General features: G+C 39.5%; 1 protein-coding gene across 1 annotated transcript in view; it reads right to left on the reverse strand.

The window, feature by feature from the left end:
* LOC125036876 (kinesin-like protein KIF16B) overlaps positions 1-12,500 on the reverse strand; it is a 65,699-nt gene that overhangs the window by 10,013 nt on the left and 43,186 nt on the right. The window contains exons 2-11 of the mRNA XM_047629802.1: positions 9,757-9,873; positions 8,621-8,727; positions 7,693-7,799; positions 7,146-7,338; positions 6,792-6,889; positions 5,147-5,389; positions 4,833-5,005; positions 4,273-4,599; positions 3,328-3,440; positions 2,379-2,540 (exon numbers count right to left, since the gene is read on the reverse strand). Of these exons, the coding sequence (XP_047485758.1) occupies positions 2,379-2,540; positions 3,328-3,440; positions 4,273-4,599; positions 4,833-5,005; positions 5,147-5,389; positions 6,792-6,889; positions 7,146-7,338; positions 7,693-7,799; positions 8,621-8,727; positions 9,757-9,873 (1,640 nt within the window). The remainder of the gene's footprint in view (positions 1-2,378; positions 2,541-3,327; positions 3,441-4,272; positions 4,600-4,832; positions 5,006-5,146; positions 5,390-6,791; positions 6,890-7,145; positions 7,339-7,692; positions 7,800-8,620; positions 8,728-9,756; positions 9,874-12,500) is intronic.

The raw sequence follows: 12,500 nt of genomic DNA on the forward strand, positions 1-12,500 counted from the left end.
TAAGTGAACCATTCAAAAACAAGTTGACGAGTGCGCATTTTTTTTTTCTTTCTTTCCCTCCCCCCGCGTCGGTCACAGCTGAGCCGACGCCATATTGTGTCGACCTCAGCGCATGACACAAGAGTAGCGTCCTGCGCAGCGTGACGCAAGAAACACTACTGTTCAACCTCGTTATATGCTGAGCAAAGCCACTTCAGGACGAATTTCTGATTATGTCTGACGTCTGGGCTGTTTAATATGGGCTGAGAGGGGAGGGAGGTGGCGTATGTACAGTCAGAAAAAAAAAATATCGTTACTTTTACTTGTGTTCAATGAGGAATTGAACACTTCTCTCGGTTAACACCGAATTACGGTGCTGACTACCTTGCCTCGCTATTCCACACCACTTCGCCGATTTTTCGTGTTAGTTTGTGCAGCGGTTGACGATACTTATTTTTCTGACTGTAATTCATGCAGTTTTTGAAACTCTTTACAGATATGGGAAATTATATATATATATATATATATATATATATATATATATATGTATATATATGTATATATTTTTTTTTTTTTTTCCCCCAATGCAAAGTAAACCGGCGAGCTCAACCATCCTATGCCGGTTTTCTGATGATGTTTGACGTGTAGCTTTCCTATTTTTTGTGGGCTGAGGGGGGGGAGGAGTTCTCAAAAGTGCTCTGAATAGCTTTACAAAGACTGAGGTTATTTTATTAATACAAGAATGTCTCAGAGTTTGATTCATTATTTCATTATTTTTTTTTTTATAATTATCGCTTTTCTCTACCCTAGAAATAGGAAACCGTACGTATCAAGCACCTATTTCCTGTGTAAAGAAAGATGATAATTATAAAAGAAATAATGAAAAATATTAGTTATTGGAAGTGCTTCCCTGACACAATTCTTTTTTTTTTATCTTACGGTTTTGTTTCGTCTCATGTATCGTCTCAAAATCGCAACTATTATAATCAATTTGATTGTAACATAACCAAATATACACAAACCATGTAAAAACAACAACAACCACGAATTAACGATCATTAATCACACGTATACTAAAATGACCCTTAAAAATGCTAATGATTAATAATCTTCATGCTTAAAGTCTATAATAAAGACTACAAATGGTTGGCTAGTGATTAAGCAAATCAGGGTGTAGCAATAAACGTTATAGACAATTCTACTAATTCAAATTCTACTCACTGTCACTACTATGAACGCAGGGATCGGACAAAATATTCACCCTAGTTTGAAGTCAGAGCCAAAAGGTAATTAGAGTCAAGTTTGAGGACCAATTCGTGGGCGCTTGCGAGGCGTGGGCGTGTGTGAGTGGCACGGGCGTGAGGGTGAGACTGAGACAACCATCGGCATGATCTCCATTCTCCTCCTCCTCCTCCTCCTCCCTCCCCACCCCCTTCCTAATCCCTCCCCCTCCCTTCACCCCCATATTAACCCCCCCTCTCCGCCACTCTTATATCTCCTCCTACCCCCATCCCCTCCCCCCCACTCCCCTTACCCCCACATTCACCCTCTCCTCCCCCCACATTAAGCTTCCTCCTACTCCCGTCTCCTCTCCCACACTCCCCTCTCCCCCCTCTCCTCCCCCACATTCCCCTCATCCACATTAACCCTCCTTCCTCCCCCATCTCCCCCCCCCCCTCCAATACTCTCCCCCAAACCCTAACTGGATTACATCAGTCACATTTCCCCGGACGGTGCACTCGCTCAGTCACCTCAGGCAGGCTACAGTCATCATCACTGTCACGGCATGACTACAACTGTCACCGCTGTTTTGTCCTGCGTACCGATTCACAACCCGAAGATTGCTGTGTCGCTGCATTTGCATATGCATTATCTTCATACCGTAAAAAATTCTCCCTAAGAAAATAGATTTATAAAGAAAAGAAAAATAAAATAAATATATCAAGAAAATATTGCTATAACCATCGCATTACTCTAAATTTTGAAATGAGAATGGATCCATCTGACCATGAAAATACATCCACTGAAAACAATATATAACAGTGTAAAATGTTAGTCGTCTCTTCCGATGGAATCTGAGTTGTTTCACTTGAAATTACGTCTTACTCAATTCGATCCCTTTATTTTGTGTTTCGTATGTGTTTGGACATTCATAAATTAAAAAAATGATCACGTCATTAAGTAATAAATGAATGAAGAATATAATATAATTAATACGTCAACAACATGAATAAATAAATAAATAAATAAATAAATAAACAAATAAACAAAACAAAAAAATATATATAAATAAGCAATTCAAATAACTAAACACAAAACAAAATACAAACGAACCCATCAAACGAACAAACAAACAAACAGACAAACAAAACCAGTAAACCAATCCTCGGACGGCTTACCTCGTGGCGTGGGCAGGACTTGGATCTTGGTCGAGCCCGCGTCGGCGTGTGAAGGTGAAGGCCCGAGACCCGATGGTTATGACATCTCCGTCTTTCAGTCTCCTTGCGCCTCCTTCCGCAAGCACTTGGCCATCTACTTCCACCTCGCAGCCTGTCAAGCACCTGTTGGGACGAAGCACATTCATTATCACATTTCAGAAAGTTCATCTCTTCAGGAAAACGCAATCTGTCTCCTGATGGTTTGAATGTCTTGTGGTGATGGTGAGAACGTCTTTTTTTCTGATGGTCTACTGATAAATTTGAGATTGATAACAGATGATTTTCAAATGATCTATACCCCTCCAGTTTCTGAGGGAATTATATGATTTTCAAATTATAATGCAGTCAATAAAAAAGTAATGGTTAATAAAATCGTATGAGGAAATGTCCCATTTCATCCTCTCTGATGGAAATGGTTCTTTGTTGTTTTCCGATCGTCCTATTACAAACTCTTTTATTATGAATACCATACTAACCAAACTTCTTACTGATAATGTTAACAGAAGTAACTTTTTGGCTTTCTGTCCTTTAAAGATACCTTAATCAACCATCTCCTCAAGAAAGGACATATTCTTCCCTTTATGTCAAATCACTTTCCTTTGATGCTGGAACATTTTCATTGGACAACGCCATTCTCATGGATGTCACAATCTTTCATCACGTTAAAGACGAGCCATGTAATGCCATCTACGGTTGAAATATTGACCAAATAACACGGGTTTAGATAACTAAAATAAATATATTCCCACACTAACACTCAAACCATTTCGATTTGTTTTTTTTCAATTACACCTGCCATCTATGTGCAAAGGCATTTCACAAAAAAATAGATACAGCAATTTCCCTATTTTTTATTCATTTTCCCCGGCGGCATTGGGTTAACATCTCAAACATCTAAGAAAATATTTACCTGAGTGTAACAGCACCACGCGCATGTGCCAGCGTGCAGTGTGACGGAGCTACCCCCGGCCCGCTGAGGTGCAAATCTGCATTCTCTCCACTCCCCACAACGGAGGCTCCGCTCTACGCAGAAAGAAAACGGGCAAATAAAAACATAATGTAAAAATGTGATACTATTTAGTGTTAGCATAAAGATGTTAAGCTGATGGAAAGTGATATGAGAAATGACACAATGGAATATCCTATAAATATGCATGATTTAGTGAACATAAATTGAAGCACAATTAGGGATGTATCTGGTGATCATCCGATTGATAAAAATACCATTTAAATATAGCATTAGTAGGCAACTATACAACCAAACTTTTATTTAAGTATAACTTAAGTAGAAGCCAATGAATTGCTCCGAAAGTTTGAAACATGTATCTGTTTTTCTTGTCTAAATAAATATATTGGAAAACTATTACTAATGGAAAGATAAGCCCCTCATACTGGGAACTTTTAAGTAATTTTCTTTAATCTAAAAAAATATGCTGATTTGAAGGGAGAAAGATAATATAACGACAAATTAAACCTTGAGGTGTAAATTATGTTTGTTTATAAATAATACATATGTCTGACTCCTTATGCACATCCTGGTTAGATTTGGACCATATAAAATACACAGAACCGAGTCTGGCACCACGCTATTAACAAGTATACATAAAACAATAATTCCCAAGGATATGATGCAAGTTTAGTTTAGAATCTCTTATATAACTCGCATTTCATTTTTGTTAGAATAAAACAAAATCTTACAGAACTTTATAACACTGGAATTGTGATTTCTTCTCGAGTTCTACCAGAAAAATAGATGCAACAACTAATTTGAAAATAAATCCTATTAAAAAAATCTACATCACCAGCACAGACTCAGCTGCACAATACCGACTCTACGACCCACCACGACTCTCACCTGTATATGATAAATAATGATGCTGGAGGCGTTGTGGTCGTCCAGCGTATTGAGCAGGTAGGGCAGCTCCGTCTCCACGATGACGTCCCTGGGCCCGCACGAGCTCTGCCCCGCATCCACGCTGACGAGGGAGGACGTCGAGCGGTTCATCTTGCCGGAGGACCCTCGGCCGACGGGGGCGCTCCTTCTCCGCACTCTCTTGTGGTCGCTCGTCGCCTCCACTTGCAGGCGATCAATCCAGTCTCGGGTGAGGTCCGAGGTTGATGCGTTTGAGATCAAGTCCAGCAGTGCAGTTCCACTTGCGCCAAGTGACTGCATGACAGAAGGCTGTCCAAAGGGGAAATGGCAAGGGTACAGTGACGAATCAAATAACATACTTTTTAATGGGGATTTTCTCTCCATGAGCTTTATTTTCTGCACTTAACAAAAGATATGAAACTTTAAAACAGATGAAAATAACACCATGAAGAATGCAACTTTTGCATTTTCTTAATTATACCGAAATTGAATATACGCATGAAATGAATAAAAACAATTGAGAAGCCGTTCATCCCACTTACATTAGCATCACATAACAGCCTCCGAAGGGCAGCCACTTCTTTCTTCAAGCTCCTGATAGTGGCTGTGCCAGAGTCAAGATTCACCACGGGCATGTTGACGATGCAACGCGCACGTGTGGCATAGCGTAATGTTGCAACGGTCTCGGAAAAGCTAGTGCTTGACGGAGACATCGCTTCAAGGGAAATAACGTTTATCTGTCTTAATCGAGTCGTTCTTCGTATTTCGTAGGAAAAATGTAATGTCAACCACATAATATACATCTATAACCCAACCAAAAAAAATCCAAATACAGCTACCACAAAAAAAAACTTACTTGCAATCATCAAAGTTTTAGCATTGCCTCCAAGCGTGTCTTTTAAGAGCCAGGTCAGCACCGAATCCCTATAAGGAATGAAGGGCAGTTTGGAAGCCTTCCTCTGTCCTTCGGGAGGATATCCGTCGGGGACTGTGGTGTGGGACTGCGCGTAGGAAGGGCGGGAGGTGGCGCTGTAGAGGGAGAGGTTGGAGCCCAGGGGGGACATCGCCACCGTGGATCCTAAGGCAGCACCGCGTTCAGCTGTTGGATGGATGGAAATGCATGAGATATGATCCACCAATGGGTTTTTCTACCATTCGTATGTTGTAAAGATTATAAGAGGCTATTTGTTATTTGAATTATAAGGGGATATTTATTTTGATCTCTATCAAAAAACTTTTCATGAGAGGAGATTATGTTAAAATTGTTAACGTTCCCATTTAGCATGGAGAAACCCCTAGAAAACGGGACTTCGACCTAGTACTTTTTGCTCAGAAATTATTAACTATAACACATACTATAATTTTTATATCACGGACTATTTTTTTTAATATATTTATCATGCAATGTAGCTAATTAATTTATTTTTTTATATCTATAAAATTGGAACAAAAAATCAAAGACAGAATTCTATATCTGTTTCATTTAAAAAATAAAGTCATACTATAAAATATGATTTAATATCAATTCACTGATAATAAAAAACAGTCTTTAATACTACCATTTAGCAAGTTCATATCTTAATCAATTTTACTTACAGAACTACACTGTATGTACTACTTACATTATGATAATTTTTTTACTCAAGAAAGAACAATGAAAAAGGATGCAATCGATTTAGGAGAAAAAAAAAACTATCAGTAATACACAATACAATATCCACTTAGAATTTTTATGCATGCAAATTTGTCATTGTTAGACCTACCACAGCAAATGCAGCCACGAGCCTTGTGAACGACTAGATAAGAATAACATGAGTGTGAATATGGCTACTACAAATGGCTATCGAATCATAGACTACAGATAAAAGCCTTTCGAATACAAGACTATTATAAGTTCCTATCCATGACTACTATAAATGGTTTTGAGTACATGGATAGTATATATGTCTTTAATTCCACTGAAAGAATTAAAGACACAAAACACAAAATAAAAGTAACACAAACATCAAATTACAAACTACAAAGATATTAATGACCCAAATACTCTAATGCCAAAGATACAATAAGCATGTCTGAACATATACGCAAGGTATACAATCTATATCAATAATATGCTGAATCTTATGGGAGTCAGATTTGCTGTATATCAGTTGTCCCTACATTGTCAAGTACAATGAAAGACATCGTATCCAGTGTAAGACTTACAACTAATACACATTGTGATGAGGAAAAACAAAACAAAAAAAACATGGTCTACAATTACACACGTATATCACTCCGATTTTCCATCAACATTAATGTTTATTTCAAATGATTCAATCTTTGTCACATGCAGTGGTAAAACCTATTCCAATTTTCCATACGTACAAAGTTCACATCAAATTATTCGAACTTTCTCACATACAATGCTAAGACCCATTCCCATTTCCCATGGCTTAACGTTCACTTCAAGTGATTCGAACCCTCTCTTAAACACAACGGCAAGACCTTTCGAACTTTACCTAGAGCAGAGATGACGTTGCCAAGCGTCACGAGCGAGCGGTTGATGCTGGCTCCCTCTGTCAACCTCGTCTTGTCAACTTCCTCGCTTGCTCGTTCACTGTCAAATAGTAAATAATTAGTGTATGTCGTTACTAAGGAGCAAGTGGAAAAAAATCTCCCCAGCGGCACTGCTTAGTAGAAAATTTATACTTTACTTCCCCTGTAAAAGCGTAGATAAGGATACATAAAGGTGAAAGAGGGAATGATAAAAAAAAAAAAATCATTATTATACACGGAAATCAAACCTAGTGAAAAGCATATAGCATTATAATCATTCTGCTCCACCACTAACCACACGCCCCTCTCTCTCATACCTCCCTGCAAGGTCAACCAATGTTAACGCCGAGCGAGTGTGGGCGGCGGGCTGGGTCACATCTAAGGTCAGCAGGGCATGGGACCTCGACGAATGAGCGTGGGAAGCCGTGGGAGCCACACTGCGACTCGCACGCCCACGTTCTAGCAACGCCCACGCTTCACTCGTATCTGTGATGGGGTGGCGGGTCACACCTGTAAAAGGAAGGTGGAATGAATGACCCAACGCGCATGAAAGATACTAAACCTAACATACCATAAACAATAGTTAATAAAAGTATTCTAATGCAATGTACTCTGCTGCACTCAGTTACACAAGTTTTGTACTCAAGCTCATCGCAATCTTAATCCAAAAAAAACAATAAACCGAAATTTACCATATACAACAGTTAATAAATGCATTCCAAAACAATGCACTACACTATACACAAACGCACAAGTTCTGCACTTAAGCCAATCTTAATCAACACTTAATATATAACCCATTGCCCTGAACAAAGACAGACAAAGGACACCACGTAAAAAAAACAATATCTCAAAGTGACTCACCATCAACGTAAGGGCCTGTGTGGGGATGCTCCCGTACCCGCAGGTGCCTCCCCTGGTCATTGCCCGTGAGCAGGTCTCGCACCCTCTCATTGTAGATCTCAACTAGGCTGTTACATTTTAAAAAAATGGATCATCATAAATAGCTTGTTCTTTTTTCTATTCCTAGAAATAAAAAAAATATTAGCCTATCTATTTTCTAATAAATTCAAATCATGTGTTTCTTAAATTCCTATGTGGGTAGATGTCAACATTCATTATATTATAAACCCGTTATTGGTTTTCCTATAACACAATCTCCAGATTTAAGGACTATCTATTTATTCTCAAGATAAACTAACCTTGCCATATAAAACTACACATAATAATATAAAAAAAACATCTATCACCTCCCCGAACCCTACCAAAATGGAGAAACAAACAAACAAATAAACAATCTTCCGACTGTCAAAGTTCCCAGACCCTTTAACCTCTTCGCTTATTTTCTCTTGTTCCCCCTTAGGCAAACAAACGAACAAAACAAACACCTTTCTTAGTTCCTAGACCCTTTAACCTTACACAAACAAAACAAACAAACAAATTGAAGGCTGTCAAAGTTCCCAGACCCTTTAACCTCTTCCCTTTTCCACCTTTAGGTCTACCTCAAACAAACAAACAAACTAACAAATTGAAGGCTATCAAAGTTCCCAAACTCTTTAACCCCTTCCCTTTTCCCCCTTTAGGCCTACCTCAAACAAAAAAACAAACAAACAAATTGAAGGCTGTCAAAGTACACAGACCCTTTAACCTCTTCACTTTTCCCCCTTTAGGTCTACCTCAAACAAACAAACAAATTGAAGGCTATCAAAGTTCCCAAACTCTTTAACCCTTTTCTTTTTCCTCCTCGAACCTCTTTCCCTCTTTTCCATTTTTGTTCCCCCCTTAGGCCTACCTTAGGGTGAGCGAGAAGTCCTGCGCGCAGAGTTCGTCCGGGGCGTACCTCTGCTGTAGGCGGGTGAGGAGTCCCTGGCATATCCTGGGGGCCAAGCCGGGAGATTCCTGGAATAGATTCAGTGGCATTCAGTTCTGTGTCGTTGATGTGGCATTCATGTTTAAGATATTGACATTTATTTTAAGACTGGCATATATTTTAAGACATTGACATTCATTTTAAGACATTGACATTCATTTTAAGACACTGACATTCATTTTAAGACTGACATTCATTTTAAGACATTGACATTCATTTTAAGACATTGACATTCATTTTAAGACATTGACATTCGTTTTAAGACACTGACATTCATTTTAAGACACTGACATTAATTTTAAGACATTGACATTCATTTTAAGACATTGACATTCATATTAAGACATTGATATACATTTTAAGATATTGACATTCATTTTAAGACATTGCCGTTCATTTTAAGAGACTGAGATTCATTTTAAGACGGTGGTATTTATTTTAAGACAGTGGCGTTCACTTCAAGACACTGACATTCATTTTAAGACATTGAGATTCATTTTAAGACAGTGGTATTTATTCTAAGACAATGGCGTTTACGTCAAGACATTGACATTCATTTTAAGACATTGAGATTCATCTTAAGACAGCGGTATTTATTTTAAGACATTGACATTCATTCTAAGACAGTGGTATTTACTTTAAGATTTTTTGGGAATTTATGAGTTCCATGTCGCTTCTGGGAATGAATAATGTCTGTACATATGTTACAATGAATTCTGCTCATATAACTTTCTGGGGATATTGGTGTGCGTATGTGAAATAGTATGGATGCTATTCCTAGAACAATATTTACCCAATGAAAACAACATCACACATAAAAAAATCAACACGAGGCTAAAGAAATACCATAACCCCTGAAAAAATACAATCATTTAAACGCAATTTATGAATAAAAACAATAGAAGAAAAAAAAAAAAATATATATATATATATATATATATATATATATATATATATATATATATATAAAAGTGAAACTATAGTGCGGATTAAAAATAAAATCTCTCTCCCTCTCCTTCTCCCTCTGCCTTTCCCTCACCCTCTCTGCCCTTCCTCACCTTATGTCCCAAGACGGTGTAAGTCTTTCCTGAGCCTGACTGTCCGTAGGCGAGAATACAAGCGTTGTAACCACTCACTGCCGCCGCCTCCATGTCTTGTCCCAGCTCGCGGTAGATCTGAAAATACAAATAATTCTAGATTTAGTGTCTAGTGTCATTTAGCTATACGTTTAGTTTATGGAAAAAATTTAATGTAATTGTGTACCTAATTCAAGGTTTTTAGTTTCAGTTACACGGGGTGAACTGGAATGGAGAGGTTTATTACTTTAATACAGCTGTATATCCGATTCAAGATTTCTCCCAAATCTAGATGATCATTAATGTAAAGTCCAGATCCCAGTACTGAAAGTCATTGCATTTTCTTCCCTTCAAAAAAAAAAAAAAAAAAAAAAAAAAAAAAAGGTCAATAAATACACGTGAATTTATCTACGTAACGACCACCTTTTCTATTCAAACTTCCCTGTCAGAAGAAAAAAAATGATGAAATTCACAAATTACCGAGATATCGTCCATTATAGAAATCGGGCACAGGTTGAACCGAACTCGAAGAAGAAGAAAAAAAAAAAGAAGGTACCATTTATCACAATTTCTTTCAGCGTAAATGGCGGGGGTCTCCGACTTGCGTATAAGCGGGAGTCACGTGACCTGCTCCCTCGCCCTACCCTGTCCGGAGACGCCGCCAACCGCCACGCAAACGAGGCATCTTTTAAAACCTTTTACATGTCTTAGGGGAAAAAAATATCCAGTAGCTTCACAATTTCTCGCAAACCAGAAAAAAATATATACTTATTACAGAATGCGCATACCCGAAAAAAAACTAAGCATGTCCAGTTTATACTTTATAAACAAGAATGGAGTTTACTGTATGCCTTGTTCTACTATTCGATTAGACAGTCATTCTGACACAAATCTACGGACATACGCTGCCTGATTTAAGTTAAAGTCCAACGACGAACGCCACAAATTAGGATCCGAGACGAGTGAACGGGACGCGATGCCAATCATGCGTTTATATTCCGTTAAACTACCTGGGCCAAGGAGGTCACTCACGATATGCCATTTTCTTGGAACAGACACACTTTTCTGCGTACAGTTTCTTTGTCTTACAGCCTTTCTCGAGTTCTTTATCATTCTTTGGTTTTCTTTTATGATTCGTCATTCATTCTTTTCGTATCTTGCTATTTTTATCATTCCTTTTCTCTTTTTTTTTTCGTTTTCCTTTGTTGTTCCTCCCTCCTTCCGTTTACCTCATCCGATCCCAATTAACCTCCTTTATTTCTCTCGTTTTATATTCATCCCCGACTTTTTTTCTCCCCTTTTCTTTTCTTTTTAAATCTTCCTCGCCTTCCCTCCCTCCCTCCTCTCTTCCTTTATTATTCCCCCTCCGACCCATCTTTTTTTTTTCTCTCTCTCTCCCTCCATTCAGAACCGTCCTGTTTTCCACCTTTCTTTCTCTTCCTTCTCCCAACCTTCGTCCAGTCATCATCCCTTCCTCCTTACTTCCTTCATTCCCTTTTCCTCGTTCTCTTCTTCTTCCTTCTCCTCTTTTACGCTCCACTCCCTTCTCTTCCTCCCTCCCCCTCCCTTCTTTCCCATTACCCGACTATTAACCCCATCTTTCTCCCTCCTCCTATCACCCATCAACCCATTTTCTCCTCCCCCCTCCTCCCTTTCCCCCATTTTTGATCCTCACGCCTCTTCTCCCTCCCTCCCTCCCTCCCTCTCTTTTCCTCTTGAGCGCCATCTGCCCACCAGCCCACCTTTCCTCCAGTCTCCATCTCCAGCAACCCACCCATCATTCCCCCTCTCCCCCCCACCTAACTTTATACGCCCTACGTCGACCCCACACCCACACAGTTAACCCACCCACCCCAAGCCCGCCCTTCTCTCCTCCCCCCCCCATACAACCCACCCCAAGCCCACCCATCTTTTCTCCCTTCACCCCACACAACCCACCCATCTTTTCTCCCTTCCCCCCACACAACCCACCCATCTTTTCTCCCTTCCCCCCACACAACCCACCCACCTTTCCTCCCCCTACATCGACCCACCTATTCTTCCTCACACCCACCCAGTAACCCACCCACCTTTTCTCCCTCCCTCCCCAGCCCAAACCCACCAACCTTCCCTCCCCCACCCACCTTTCCTCCAACAATTTCCTCACCCCCCCATACCCCCCCGGAAGTACCGCGACCCGACCCGACCTGTGACACTAATGGGAGTGTGCGACCCGCCCGCAAATCAGGCCAAAACACGCCATTCTGAAATTCGATCAGCCGCGACCACCGGCAGCGAAACGGTAGGCCGCGGAGTCGCTGTCGCGTGCGGTCTTGGGATTTTAACTTTTGGGAAGAGGGGAGGTGAGCATGTATGCGAAAGGACTTACATGTACATACATGTATAAATACATATACGTACATACATACATACATACATACATACATACACACACACACACATACATATATAAAAATATGCATGCATGCATCCTTACATACATACATACATACTTACATACATACATACATACATACATACATACATACATACATACATTACATACATACACCCACAAACACACACACATAAATATACACATACATACATACGTGCATAGATCGTAGATACACATACGTGCATATACACATACACAGACGCACATAAATACAGATGCATATATTGGTATACATACATACACACTTTCACACATATACAACAACCGAGTACCCATATAAAAAACACAT

Source organism: Penaeus chinensis, chromosome 22 (genome assembly GCF_019202785.1).
Source record: "Penaeus chinensis breed Huanghai No. 1 chromosome 22, ASM1920278v2, whole genome shotgun sequence".
NCBI classification, from domain to species: domain Eukaryota; kingdom Metazoa; phylum Arthropoda; class Malacostraca; order Decapoda; family Penaeidae; genus Penaeus; species Penaeus chinensis.